This window comes from Selaginella moellendorffii, unplaced genomic scaffold (genome assembly GCF_000143415.4).
Source record: "Selaginella moellendorffii unplaced genomic scaffold, v1.0 SELMOscaffold_102, whole genome shotgun sequence".
NCBI classification, from domain to species: domain Eukaryota; kingdom Viridiplantae; phylum Streptophyta; class Lycopodiopsida; order Selaginellales; family Selaginellaceae; genus Selaginella; species Selaginella moellendorffii.
The window spans coordinates 481,445-493,820 of NW_003314363.1; the positions used below are offsets into that span (position 1 = coordinate 481,445).

A 12,376-nucleotide genomic window follows, 5' to 3' on the forward strand; every position below is an offset into this window, starting at 1 on the left:
CCATTGATCAAGGCGGGAAGGGCAAGCGGCAGGGCAGCGCGGGAGTGGGCATCGATCGATCGGTCCATCCATTTGTGTAAGTGCACCGCTTTCTTTCGCATCGATCGATCCATCGGCCTGATCTTGGCGCTTTCAGTGGGGATGAGTTACGCCGCGGAGATCGAGAGCTCGGTGGTCAGGCCGAAGCTAAACTTGCAGCCCAGGAGCTCCGTGGCGGATCTTGCTGGGATGGGAGCGAAATACGCCAACAAGGTCCGTTTGATTTGATCCCCCCTCTCTCTCTCGCGCTCTCTCTCTCTCTCTCTCTCTCTCTCTCTCCCTGTGTTTGTTTACATTTGCATCGTCTAAAAGAGGATTCGTTTAAGACTGTGTGTAGCCCAGCCCGTTTGGAGCTGCTCGTCCAAGGGAACAAGTCCTAGCGGAGCGCGAAGGAAAGAAGGAGGAGGACGTTTTCAAGGAGCAAGCACAAAAGGAATGGAAAGGCAGCGTAAGTGTCTTTTTTTTCGTTCGCGCTTTTCTCAGGAACTTCGAAGAACTTGGTTTTTTATCTATCTTTGTGGCACCTAACATCTTTCTTTGATGTTTTAGATCATACTAACTGAACCGCAACGCGAGGAGAAAAGAGCGGCCGAAGCCGAGCTTGCTTCTGCTCGCCGGGAGCTGGAAGCCGAGGTTGATCCGGTCAAGCTCAAGACTCTCAAGGAGGACGTGATCATCAAGCAACGGAAGCTCGAGGGTCTACTCAACTCATTCGAGGCAAGCTTTTGTTCTTTTGTTTTGATCTTCGGAAGCACTTAAAGAGATGGTATCAACTCCAGAGACTCGCCGTTCAGACTGCTCAGTCCGGAGGCATCCGACGCTCGTACGACAAGAAGCAGCGCGGCGATCTCGTGTTCGCGGAGCAACCTCAAGACGGATGCATCAGCTTCTCCTCCAGAGTCCGGCTAGGGTCATCGAACTACGAGAGCTGGAGCGGCGGCTATAGGGGACGAGCGAATCTAACCCAGTGCTTTACCTGTGGCGAGGTAAAAGTTCTCTTCCTTTTCTTTCGACACTCTAGTTGATATATCGTTTTCAACAGATCGGCCACTTCTCTCGTGACTGCCGAAACAGCAACTACGCGAGAGGCCGTCCGTGTTTCACTTGCGGCCAAGAGGGCCATTACTCCCGTGAGTGCCCGCTCCTTCTCACTGGCTCTTACGGAATGGCCGGCTATGGCTTCCCAGAATTTATCCACAGCGGCTACGATCAGAGCGGCAGCAAAGCGAGCCTCCGAGGCTACAACCCGGGAGCAACGTATTGACTAATCCATCATCCATCACAGCTTTACGACTTGGGAAAGAAGAAACACGCTACGCTTGCGATGCTACTTTTCTACTACCACTTCAACTTTGTACTGATGCATTTTGTTAAAATGGTCTCTGGCCATTGTTTCCAGGAGGGAAATAGTCGCACGCCATGAACACGTCTCCACGGCCACACTGGACTCGAGCACAGCCAACCCGGCGCGAGAACCTCGACACCACCTGGGTGTAGTGGCCGCAGGCACCGCGGCCGCCAAGGCAAGAGTTTGTGCCATAGTCATACCACCGCCGCTCGCTCATCCACGACTCGACAGCGTCGGATGGATTCCAGCTCCGCCCAGCGCCGCCACTCCCCCAGAAGATGTTCTCGCCGTAGGGGCCTCGCGAGTGCTGGAGCGAGCAGGCTCCAAAGATCCTCCTCGAGTTCGCCCAGGCGAGCGCGAAGGCCGCGAGGCGATCGTCCCAGACGAGGGGGGCGACCCCGACTCGAGCTCTTGCAGCGTTTTGTGGATCCAGGAACGAAGAAGACAAAGAAGAAAAAGAAGAGGAATGGATCACGTCCACCATAGTCAGGATGGAAAGCAAGAGCAAACCGATGAGCGAATTCATGAAGAAAAGGTCCAGGGCCTTTTCTTTCCTTTGCGAGAGGATTGGTTTTAAAGAACTTTTTGGGGTGTCAATTCCAGATCTCGTACACTCGAGTCTCCATCACTTCCATAACCATTGCATATGCCCGGCCTTAAAAGTTGGCAGACATTTCGATAAAGGCGCCCGTTTTCGAAATGGGTGGTAGTTAGGGTTAGGGCAAAAGAGTTTAGATTGTTTGTCGCGATCCGTGAAGTCTACTGCTTGATTGATCGGCGCGAGGGTCCCAAGGATATAAAGTTTGGATTGGTTGAAAAACTATTGCGATCGTGGAGCTCTCGTTTGGTCGACACATCGGCATCGATTGCGATTGTTGCAAATCCAAAGTCATGCGCGATGTGGAGCGAGACGAGCAAGCCGTGAAATCCTGATTCGCCAGGATCTATTTGGTGAGACGAAACAACGTATAAACAACAACAAACGAAGATTGGGAACTGGGAGGGAGAAATCATATATAAAGTTTGGATCAATCAAATCAAAGATCTCGTCACCATGTATACGAGACTCCTTTTTGTTCTTGACGTAAGAAGAATGTAATGTACAAAGCGCTTATCGAGCCGTGTCCCTAGAAGAGGAAAAAAAAACAAAACCAAGAACACTCTAGATCTTGCCACCTTGCCGGCATTGAAAAAGCCCTAGAAATCTCCCCCCCGCCACCTTTGCATGGATCTTCTCGTGGGTCGATCGCTCACCCTTGACGATCCCATCGTTCCCAGCCAGCATCCGGTACTTGTCCCTCCTCGTGAAATTCGTGCACTCGTAGCCAAGAGCCCTCGCCAGCTTCTCCTGGACGAAGTTGGCCACCTCGATGCTCGTCCTCTTGCCGGACGAGACCGTCCACTCGTCGGGCACGCGATCCAGGAACTCGATAGTGTAGGCCGGGAAGGGATTGAGCAGGAAGAAGAGCGGATCCAGCGCCTTCCACCCCCGCGCCGTGGATCCATGGAAGAACTGGAAGCGCACCGCCACCGCCACCGGCACGATGATGTCCGTCAGCTCCGCGAAGAGGGAGCTGAATCGCAGCAAGTAGGGCTCGCGGCACGTCGTGCCCTCGGGGCACATCACGAGATCGCCTTGCGCGAGCAGCGCCCGGATGGCGCGCGCGTCCTGGCTGCGCGATCGCGTCAGCCGCATCGTCTTGATCGGCGCCAGCAGCTCCGAGACGCGGCTGATGCTGTAGGTGACCGCCGTGACGCGCCGGCTGGCGCACACCGAGAGGAAGAGAGGATCCACCAGCATCCGGTGCGTGGCGACGAAGAGGACGCCGTGGCCGTGGATCCGCGCCGCCGCCGGCGGGCTGCCGCGCATCCGGATCTGGAGCCCCAGCAGCGCCTCGAGGAATCCCGCCAGGGGGACGCTGGGGCTGAGCACCGCGACGAGCATGCGCGGGATGGCGAGGAGGAAGCCGAAGGGCAGCCACAGGAAGATCGCGAGCGCCGCCAGCGGCGTGGGGCGGATGGCGAATCGGCCGTCGTGGAAGACGAGCGGCTTGGGGTAGAGGGTGCGCGGCACGGGATCCACCGCCTTGGAGCTGGGCACGAGATAGACCTCCTGGAAGAGGAAGGAAGAAATTTGGGGAAGACCACCATTAGAACCGTTTGAAAAAAATATCGATCGTTACCTTGCAGAGGGGCAGGAAGCGCGATTCCGGCGCGCGATCGCTGCTGCACAGCCCAATCCCTGGCCTCTGATCCGCGAAGCAGTCCCTGAATGCCTGTTCTTCGCTGGTCCCGTCGCCGCCGCGCACAAATCCCGTGCAAATCCCGCCGCGAGTCACCTCCAACTCGGGGCCGACGACGCGCTCCACGCCCAGGAATTCGCGCAGGAAGGGCTCCGCGAGGATCCGGGGCGTGGCGGTGACGACGATCCGGCGCGGGCACGCCATGAACACGCGGTAGGCATCCGGATGCATGTCCTCGAGGAAGAATTTGGGAAGAACGGCGTGCGCGACGGTGGCCACGGCCGATTCGCGGGCGCCACACACGGCGATGAAGATCGAGAGGCGCGTGGCCAGGGATGTGGAGACGAGCGCCTCGGCGGCGAGGATGAGCGGGTACATTACCAGGAGGAGGAGCGCGCGCGGGAAGCCGCCGCCGGCCTCGAAGGCGACGAGGAAGAAGTAGGGGAAGGAATTGGCGGAGCGGAGGAGCGTGCCGTGGAGATCGGACACCACGCTGGCGGCGTCACGGCCATCCAGGCAGCAATTCTCGATCGAGTCCGCGAATGTGGGCGGCGCCGCCGCTGCGTCGTGCTGGTGGTGCTTGGGCGGCGGTGGCGATGGCGCTGCTGCTCCCCTGGTGGCCGCCATGGATTTCCTCCAGCGGCGAGCCCATGAATTGGCCTGGACTAGCAAAAACCACACCGCTACGAAATCCTCGAGCCCCACAAGCTCTCGAAACGACCTCATGGCTGTCCGCCACAAAACTTATGATCGCTCCTCTCGCTCTTTCGCTATCCGCCTCTACTCTTCTTTCCTCTTGCCTCTCGCGTGGAATTTAATGTCGCTCAACGAAAGAATCGACCCAGCAACAACAAGAGCGCCTTCCTTTCCGAGTCTTCTTCACTCTCTTCCCTCTCTCGCTTTCTCCCACTCTTCCTTTCAAGCGATCAATCGAGACAAAAATCTTTGCTCCTTCCCGCGGCCTCGGAATCCTCCCCGCACCGGATCAAACCAAGCATCGTTTTAGATTCCCGCGAGAATCTTCGTCCCGTATGAACTTCCCCGCTGACAAGCGATCAGCAAGAAGAAAGAAAGAAACTAGTTCTTCTAGGGCAAATGTGTGGTGGTGGTGAGAAGCTTCTGCTAAATCTATCTAGCAGCACCGGGTCACATGATGAGTCCGTTATCGGTCAAGCGCGGGGGAATATCCACCGACCGCGCAGTGGAATCTCCCAGGGTCAACGCGGTGACAGACTGTACCGCCGCCGTGTGTTGTTTGGTTTAATAAATCAAAACAAGTGCTTTTTAAAACCTTGTAAAACGAGAAACTACGACCACGCGACGCCGCACACGCAGGCGCTGACCATGTGACCATTTCATAGTAATGAATGCCGCGCGCTTCGGAGCGTACTCTCCAAACAGTATGAATACTATAGACCGTAGTGGAGACAGTACCCCAAAATACAGCCAGGAAGGAAGCGCGCGGCACGCTCGAGAGCGCCAGCCAGCTGTACGATCTTAATGGCGGAGAAGAAGAAGGCATCTCGGCGTATATTCCACGGCCTTTTCAATTTCGGTGGTGGCATTCAATGGCCCAGTGTCCCTTTAATGGCGGGAGAAATTCTTTCTTCCCTCGGTCGGTCCTCTTTTTTCCCGTGATTGTGTGTGAAGGAATCAAATCTCGCGGATTCCCTTCCCGCTACATTTAGCTAAGCTCTTACGAGAAATTTGAATTTGTTATTTTCGTATATCCGGATAGAGCCCTAAAATCCGGGAATATGCCCCGAATGGAGGAAGCGATGGAGCAGGACGACGAGGAGGAATGGCGCGACGAGGACGAGGCGTCGTCGGCGGTCGAGACAGGTTGTTGCTCATCCCAATCCATCCCATTGTTCGCTCTCTCGCTGCTCCAATCCTTCCCGGCGCCGTCGCACGACTCGCTCTTCTCGATCCCTGCCGCTGCCGCTACCGCTCCCGGCCTGGGGATCGATCCGGAAGCTCCCGCCGGGGTTTGCAGCTCGTCGGCGCAGGGCGCGTCGATCGCCGTGCCGCGGTCCTTGATCCCGGTGGAACCCTGCGCCAAGAACGAGGAGAATGACAAGAGCAAGGGCAACGCCGCGCACAACAGCAGCAGCGAGCAGCCGGGCAGCAAGAAGAGCCGCTCCAAGAACTGGACGCGATTGGAGATGCTCAAGCTCATCGGGCTCCGCGCGGATTACGAGGCGCGCTTCTGCGGCGGCGGCAAGAAGATGGAGCTGTGGGACGAGATCGCCGAGGCCTTGAATCGCGAGGGGATCTCCAGGGACGGGCAGCAGTGTAGGGACAAGTGGGAGAAGCTGGGCGCTACCTACAAGGAGGTCAGGGATGGGAACAAGCCCAAGGAGGACTTCTTGCTCTACGATGTTCTCCACCCGGTCTTGTCCGGGAGAATGGCGGGGCCGAGGAATTCCAATGCCGGCAGGATGGATGAGGATCATCGCCACCAACACCAGCAGCAGTTAGATCACCCTCAAGAACAGGGATTTGCAAACCACCAGCAGCGCGAGGACGCTCTCAACGTTGACGAGGACGAGGTGCTGGATGGATCGGGAGGAAATGTTGGTGCGAGCTCCCAAGGTGGTGGCGGGTCTGGGCGAGCGAGGAAGAAACGCAAGTTGCCCAAGTACGTCCCTGTCGCCGATGTTGCGGTGGTCCAGAGCTTGGTGGAAGCGGTGGTGGCGAAGCAGCAGAGGTTCTTCCGGGAGCTCCTGGATTCCATGGAGCGGCGGGAGCAAATGCGAGAGCAAATACGGCAGGAGCGCGAGGAGCAGTGGAGATCCGAGGACCGAGCTCAGAGGGCTGCGTTCAACAACGCGATGATCTTCCTCACTCAAAAGCTGGTTGGCAACAACGACAGTGCTGGTCTCTTCGCCGCCGCCGGGCAGTTCCAGCAACTTAACAACGGGCTCTCGAATTCCCAGCCAAAGCCGGAAGGATTCGCGGGTGGCGGAGCGAAAAAGCGGAGCAAGAACTGGAAGCGGGCCGAGGTCCTCCAGCTGATAAAGCTCCGGGGCGACATGGAAGCGCAGTTCTCGAGTGGGACGAGGCGAGCAGCGGTGTGGGAGGAGCTTTCGGAGGTTCTCATGGCTCAGGGGATCCCCAGGGACGGCAAACAATGCAGGGAGAAGTGGGACAAGCTGACCGCTGCGTACAAGGACGTGAGCGACGGCGTCAAGGAGCCAGCGGACATGCCATACTTCACGGAGCTTTCGGCTGCTCTCAAGAAGCCAGCCGCGCTAGAAGTCCCTCCGATGGTGGCAGCAGTAACAGGTTCGGGAATTCTAACTGAAGTTGCTCCTGCTGCCTCGTGATTTCTAGCTTTCTTTTTCTTCTCTTTTCAGAGTTATGAGCAACGAAGTCTGTGTGTTGCTTCGGAGGAAGAAGCAGCAAATGATCAATTTATGGTCTACTTGTTGACTCCTCAAGAGTTGTGAGATTTGGGAGTTCAGATCTTCGGTTGTCTTCTACTTCTCTTTGCTCTTCTGAGATTTACATTGCTCGTTTGGGTTTATATCCGACAGAGGTCTGTGTTTTTTACCTTTTTCCTTCGTTTGGCATTGATGTTGCTCTTCTCCGGCGTATGAAAGTTTCCAAGATGGCGAGCTTGGGAGTAAGCTTAAGGTGGAAGGTGGGTCTTTGCAATCGGCACAAGCGGCGGCAGTGGGTTCGTCCCGTATCGTGCTCAAGCTCAAGCAAAAGTAAGAAAATCCTTCGTTCTTTTATGTTTGCATCCGACACTTACCTCTCATCCAGATTCACCTCCGGCTTATAGAGCCCTTTTGGTCGATGTGGGTGGAACGCTGCTGGAAACGTCTCAGCCAGTGCCGCAAGTGTACGCTTCATTCGGCTCCAAGTACGGTGAGTAGGGTCTATCACATTTTCTATTGACATGCGCTGACTTTTACCCTCCCCAGGAATTCAGGCTGATGCCGATGCAATCAAAAAGGGGTTTAAGAAAGCATTCAGTGAACCATGGCCGGAGAGACTTCGCTACGAGGTTCGTCCGTAGTTACATTTCTTTTTTTCGTGGGTTGAGCTTTGAGTTCAGGGTGATGGTCGGAGGTTTTGGAAGTATGCGGTTGCCACCGCAACAGGCTGTGATAATGATGACTACTTTGAAGAACTCTATCAGGTGAGCATAATAAGGTTACTTTTTAGTGGATCATCTATGTTCTTGTCAGTATTTTGGAAGAGGTGATGCATGGAAGCTTGTCGATGGTGCAGAGCGCGCATTGAAGGACCTGCGAGGTGCAGGAGGCAAGTTGATTTTGTTTTCCCTAGGAAGATCTTGCGATTTCTCACGTGTTTTCTGGCCTCCAGTACAGCTTGCCGTCGTTTCCAACTTTGATTCTCGCCTTCGTCCCATTCTGGCAGAGCTGAACATATCCGATGTGTAAGAGAAGCTTTTTCTTCCTACGGCCTTACGGCTGGTTTGCAGGTTTGATGCTCTTGTTATCTCTTCTGAAATTGGTCACGAGAAACCAGCGAAGGAAATATTTCTTACCGCACTGGGTACTCTCAATGCTAAGATTGACGCTGCAAAATCTCTTAATTCTTCGAGCCATGCAGATGAGCTCGGGGTGCAAGCCAGAGACACAGTTCATGTTGGAGATGACCCCGTGGCGGACAAGCAAGGAGCGAATGCTGTTGGAATCGATGCGTGGTAAGAGCCTGTGAAAGGAAAGGGCCTTCTAAGCGGCAGGTCCTCTGACGAGTTTACTTGCAGGCTATGGAAAAAAGAAGTCAAGTCGTTTGAAGAGATCAAGGACCGCATATTGGTGCCGACAAGCTTTCCAAAATAAATTTGCTTTCTTGCAATATTATAGAAGGGACAGTGCTTGAAAATTTTCTTAACATTCTATACTCAATGATCAAAACTATGTTTTTAATTTATAATAACAAAAAATTATTTTAAAAAAACAATGTCATTGTTTTAAAAGAAAACTAAGTAAAATTTGAATATTTAGCAGGAGAAGTGAGTGACGCATTGAAGCAAGCAGTGAGTTCTAGATATGAGAGAATGTGGTTACCTGAAGTATCTGGCGGTCTAATTGGCAGTACATAAAAACTGCTCTTTAGAACGTCCTTACATAACAAAAACAAGTTGTAAGCGAAGTCATTAGGACTTTGCAACAAGAGGACTAACAAAAAAAATTGTCATGGTTCTTACTTGCTTGCTTACAAGAGTGCATCTTTCTCGCTGCTAATGACCACCGAAACGATTAGACTTCATATGTCTAGCCATGTCAAACTCCATCAGCAACTTCCACTTGGGCTTGAGAAACGATTGAGAGAAGAGCAAGTGCCTGAAAAATCATGTCAGAACTGGTAGCAATGACAAGCAGATGCTTTGCTCGAAGTGCCAATATAAACATCGATTTTTCTTCGACACCATAAGCTTGAGCCACCCCACCTCCATTTTCACCACAGACAAAGTGCAGGTTAGTTTTAAGACTATGAGATGTTACAGAAAACTTACAACCAGAAGGATGTTACACTAATGCCGCAGTTGAACCAAGGGGGCGAAATCTCCATCTATACCAGAGCCTTTGATTGATGCTAGAGATGAGATACCTGTCAGTAACCACGACCTTCCTCTCAACTTTGCACTTGAGACAAAAGAAAAGATTAAATCACGCAAGTCAAACTTACAGCATAAAATCTCATGTTATTCTGCTTTTGAGCCACCCGAAACATGATTTAACTCATCGGAAAAGATAGCTATCTTGATCTGCGAGAAGTCTGAAGGTTGCGGTCACAACAGCCATATGAGCTGCAAATTCTGTAGGGCTACAGAAGGAAAAAAGTAAAAGGATTGTAGCATAGTGAAAAAGAAACATCGGCGCTGCTAGAGCTGATTCAAGTCTTCTATGATGAATTGTGCAACCATAAATGAGACTAGAGCCTCTTGGTCCCATTCCAAATTGGATAGCAGCCTAGAAAGGAATAGAAAGAAATTGGCAAAGGGAAAGAATAGAATAACTGAAAGAATGGATGGTAGCACCTTGGATGCGGCGGAGCGAACACCGGATGCGTGGATAATCGTTTCCAGAAAACCGGATGAGCAATCGCATTTTTTCTTTCTCTCACGCGCATGAATCGAAAGAGCTTGCCATCAAGTGCACGATCGCATGACGGACACGCATCGTCTTCTTTCATGGATTTCATGGAGAACATTTGTTTTAGGGTTCCAAACGTGTCAAATCCCTCCAAAAAATGCTTTTGAACTAACTGGGGCAAACAGCCGTGAGGAGGATGTGGACGAGCATTAGATCGACGAAGTAGCGATGGCCGATGCCGCCATGCCAGGACGTGAGCGATGGCGGCCGCCCATAGTGCCCTCCATCGCTGCAGCAGTGATCGTAGTGCCAGGGAAAGGTCATGTCGTAGGCATCCACAAATCTCGCATGATCCATGGCGCGCCGGATCTTCTCCCCGAGTATCGCATTGAAGGCTTCCATCTTGGCGGGGTTGGATTGCATTCCTCTCGATGCGCCTGCGGGCGTGACGGTGGAGCGGAAGATCACTCTCGTGCCTGTGCCGTTGACGAGCTCCTTCCAGAAGGCCGTGGCGTAGTCGGCGGCGGCGGCGAATTCCGCCGCGCTGTTCCATCGAATCCCGTCGTGGAGGCCCGAGTTGAGGATGACCGCGTCGGGAGACCCATCGCGGAAGAACTCGTCCTCCACAAACTCGCGATACTGCTGTTCGTAGAGTGATTCTAGACCGCGGTCGTCTCTCGATGGATCCGGGTGGCCATTGAAAACGCTCACGACTTCCATCTTCTGCGAAGAATTGGAAGGATTGGCGACAGTGGTGCTGAAAGTCCGTGGAAGCAGGCCCTGGTGAAATCCCAGCACGAAGTTCATGAGGTTGCGAATGGTGTCCTGATGGTTTGAGTCCCCCCAGAAGAAGATCTTCTTCCCGTCCAAGCACTGCCACGCCTCAGACGGGTTCCAGAGATGGAACTCGCAGGTTCCAGTCGAGTAGACCCATCCATTGCTTTCCAGGCTTGCCAGAGTTCCTGTGCAGCGTGAGGACGTTGTCTCGCAGTACTTCTCGTCGCCGTCCAGGCAGAGGTATCGTCCATCGTGGTCTAGTTCGCAGGAGTTCTCGTTTGAAGTCAGTGATCTCGTCCATTGCCCCCACCACTTTGTTGGTGCTGACGATTTCAAGTCGTTGCTTGTGCAAACTGGGAGTGGCCTTGAGCGGTGATGCTCGCCGCTGGACGTGAAGTTGATCTGGAGAACGAACTGTTCCTGACCGCGGAACCATCTCTCCGGGTGTGAATCCATTCCATGCAAGTTTGCGAAGAGAAGGATGGCCTTGAAGCTGTAAATCCCGGCAAAATCTCCATCAACCTTGAGCTCCACGAGGTATGAGCCGTCTCCAAAGTCCGTTGTTGGTGGTCGTGACTTCCACTTTGGACCTACTTGCAGATTTCTCAGGAACGAAGAACGAAACTTATAAACGACAAGTTGCCTCGTACCTGAGAGATCTGTCTCATAGAAATCTCCTCCAAAGCACCTCTTGCTTCCATCGGCGGCGAATGAAACGATCCAAAACCTGTGAACCTGATCCGTGGACAAGGTGATGATCCCGCTGCTCTCCTCCGGCCTGGGAACTCCAAACAGATGCCCGAATGCCGTGCTCACGTTGTGACAGCTCCTTGTCCCATTTTCAGACAAACGCAAGAGATCGAAGCCTGTTGAAGGACCGGATGGCTGGAAAAATTGGGGGGAATTGACTTCCTTTCCGCTCTGGAGGAGGAGAGAGCCCTTCCGGAACCTGGAGGGCATAAAATAGAGTAGGATCGTCGAGACGAGCAGAAGGATCACTAGAGCGCTGCCGGCTGGCCAAGCCCGAGCCGTCATGCTGGGGCCTAATTGGGTGCCAACACTTTCAGGAGATGCGATCAAACAAGGCAATTTCGCCGTCAGAGCGGTTTAAGGATTTCTTACACATGACAAATGGCGCTCCTCCTGTTCCCGGACCGTTACTTACTTGCAGGGCTCCTTCAAAGAGTGGTCCAACTACATTCCCAGCTCCGCAAAAACGAAGATATCCTAGAATATTTTTCAATGTAAAGGTTAATCTGCCACACTTTAAGCATATACGGTTTTGATAGGCGTTAATTTGTTTCATTAATTATACTACGGTGGGTTCCTTGCTTCCTCAATGTTAACTCAATGTCCAAGTGACAGAACTTGGTGGTTTCTACTTTGGCAAGATGTTCACTCACCTCCACTTTCAGGTTCACTACATTGTAAATGTCGTTGGATTGTGGTTGTGGGTTTAATGATCGGTCATCACGCAAGAAGATGGATCTTAGTTTGAGAAGAAAAGTGATTGAGATCATATATCCTTAACTAAATGTAATAATACATAGGTAATACAAATAGCCATTGCGATTCAAAACACATGAAGATTCCGTCACCTTGAGGAAAATTAAAGTTATATACACCACTGATCATAGCAGATCTTGACCACTATCTGCTGCTGTAGCTTCTAGATCACAATCTACAGAACTCACCAGATCTCAGTAGCGATGTCTGCGCCAATTTGGACAGCAAGCATCCTCTGGATCCACATCGTGGTCAAATACGTGGTAAGGCCAAATTAGTTTAGTTTTGGATTAAAAAAACCAAAATATTAAGAAAGGAACAATATGCTGCCTGAGGAATTAGGGTTCCTTGGTGATAGTGAATTAAAGTACAATTACTTACAAAAA

General features: G+C 52.6%; 6 protein-coding genes and 1 long non-coding RNA gene across 9 annotated transcripts; 3 read left to right on the top strand and 4 right to left on the bottom strand.

Annotated features, from left to right (window-relative positions):
• Window positions 1-3: 3 nt before the first annotated feature.
• LOC112342234 lies at window positions 4-1,437 on the top strand. The gene is made up of 6 exons (XM_024663737.1): window positions 4-76; window positions 137-252; window positions 377-487; window positions 589-756; window positions 819-1,025; window positions 1,082-1,437. The coding sequence occupies exons 2-6, from the start codon at window positions 142-144 to the stop codon at window positions 1,301-1,303; spliced, it is 819 nt and encodes a 272-aa protein (XP_024519505.1). The 5' UTR covers window positions 4-76; window positions 137-141; the 3' UTR covers window positions 1,304-1,437.
• LOC9630354 (pathogenesis-related protein PRB1-3) lies at window positions 1,285-1,984 on the bottom strand. Its single transcript, XM_002989966.2, has one exon. It carries the CDS (start codon window positions 1,911-1,913, stop codon window positions 1,410-1,412), a length of 504 nt encoding a protein of 167 aa, XP_002990012.2. The 5' UTR covers window positions 1,914-1,984; the 3' UTR covers window positions 1,285-1,409.
• A 418-nt stretch (window positions 1,985-2,402) lies between these two features.
• LOC9630355 (glycerol-3-phosphate acyltransferase 5) lies at window positions 2,403-4,705 on the bottom strand. Its single transcript, XM_002989967.2, has 2 exons — window positions 3,571-4,705; window positions 2,403-3,500 (listed from the first exon to the last, which is right to left on the bottom strand). The coding sequence occupies exons 1-2, from the start codon at window positions 4,354-4,356 to the stop codon at window positions 2,550-2,552; spliced, it is 1,737 nt and encodes a 578-aa protein (XP_002990013.2). The 5' UTR covers window positions 4,357-4,705; the 3' UTR covers window positions 2,403-2,549.
• A 639-nt stretch (window positions 4,706-5,344) lies between these two features.
• On the top strand, window positions 5,345-7,096 carry LOC112342215 (trihelix transcription factor GTL1-like). Its single transcript, XM_024663669.1, has 2 exons — window positions 5,345-6,918; window positions 6,990-7,096. Exons 1-2 carry the CDS (start codon window positions 5,388-5,390, stop codon window positions 6,995-6,997), a joined length of 1,539 nt encoding a protein of 512 aa, XP_024519437.1. The 5' UTR covers window positions 5,345-5,387; the 3' UTR covers window positions 6,998-7,096.
• LOC112342218 lies at window positions 7,011-7,301 on the bottom strand. The gene is made up of 2 exons (XR_002990876.1): window positions 7,187-7,301; window positions 7,011-7,130 (listed from the first exon to the last, which is right to left on the bottom strand). It is a non-coding gene; the product is annotated as an uncharacterized LOC112342218 (long non-coding RNA).
• LOC9630356 (haloacid dehalogenase-like hydrolase domain-containing protein 3) lies at window positions 7,058-8,547 on the top strand. Of its 3 annotated transcripts, none has more exons than XM_024663673.1 (9): window positions 7,058-7,171; window positions 7,236-7,346; window positions 7,402-7,506; window positions 7,563-7,645; window positions 7,697-7,780; window positions 7,830-7,905; window positions 7,969-8,041; window positions 8,087-8,311; window positions 8,375-8,547. In XM_024663673.1, the coding sequence occupies exons 2-9, from the start codon at window positions 7,244-7,246 to the stop codon at window positions 8,448-8,450; spliced, it is 825 nt and encodes a 274-aa protein (XP_024519441.1). In that variant the 5' UTR covers window positions 7,058-7,171; window positions 7,236-7,243; the 3' UTR covers window positions 8,451-8,547. The 3 variants fall into 3 exon arrangements, with proteins under 3 accessions (XP_024519441.1, XP_024519442.1, XP_024519440.1); XM_024663674.1 differs by lacking the exon at window positions 7,058-7,171 and having other exon boundaries at window positions 7,212-7,346; window positions 8,087-8,160; window positions 8,218-8,311; XM_024663672.1 differs by lacking the exon at window positions 7,058-7,171 and having other exon boundaries at window positions 7,212-7,346.
• Window positions 8,548-9,875: 1,328 nt separating this feature from the next.
• On the bottom strand, window positions 9,876-10,940 carry LOC9629866. Its single transcript, XM_024663738.1, has one exon. It carries the CDS (start codon window positions 10,938-10,940, stop codon window positions 9,876-9,878), a length of 1,065 nt encoding a protein of 354 aa, XP_024519506.1.
• Between the last annotated feature and the right edge of the window lie 1,436 nt (window positions 10,941-12,376).

Bases quoted from the DNA above. Each gene is read 5' to 3' on its own strand.
- LOC112342234 (XM_024663737.1), top strand. From the start codon at position 142: ATGAGTTACGCCGCGGAGATCGAGAGCTCGGTGGTCAGGCCGAAGCTA. The intron at 757-818 runs GCAAGCTTTTGT...TATCAACTCCAG, and splicing joins GTCTACTCAACTCATTCGAG to AGACTCGCCGTTCAGACTGC. The intron at 1,026-1,081 runs GTAAAAGTTCTC...CGTTTTCAACAG, and splicing joins AGTGCTTTACCTGTGGCGAG to ATCGGCCACTTCTCTCGTGA.
- LOC9630355 (XM_002989967.2), bottom strand. From the start codon at position 4,356: ATGAGGTCGTTTCGAGAGCTTGTGGGGCTCGAGGATTTCGTAGCGGTG. The intron at 3,501-3,570 runs GTAACGATCGAT...TTCCTCTTCCAG, and splicing joins GCTTCCTGCCCCTCTGCAAG to GAGGTCTATCTCGTGCCCAG.
- LOC9629866 (XM_024663738.1), bottom strand. From the start codon at position 10,940: ATGGATTCACACCCGGAGAGATGGTTCCGCGGTCAGGAACAGTTCGTT.
- LOC9630354 (XM_002989966.2), bottom strand. From the start codon at position 1,913: ATGAATTCGCTCATCGGTTTGCTCTTGCTTTCCATCCTGACTATGGTG.
- LOC112342215 (XM_024663669.1), top strand. From the start codon at position 5,388: ATGCCCCGAATGGAGGAAGCGATGGAGCAGGACGACGAGGAGGAATGG.
- LOC9630356 (XM_024663672.1), top strand. From the start codon at position 7,229: ATGAAAGTTTCCAAGATGGCGAGCTTGGGAGTAAGCTTAAGGTGGAAG. The intron at 7,347-7,401 runs GTAAGAAAATCC...CCTCTCATCCAG, and splicing joins GTGCTCAAGCTCAAGCAAAA to ATTCACCTCCGGCTTATAGA. The intron at 7,781-7,829 runs GTGAGCATAATA...TGTTCTTGTCAG, and splicing joins ACTTTGAAGAACTCTATCAG to TATTTTGGAAGAGGTGATGC.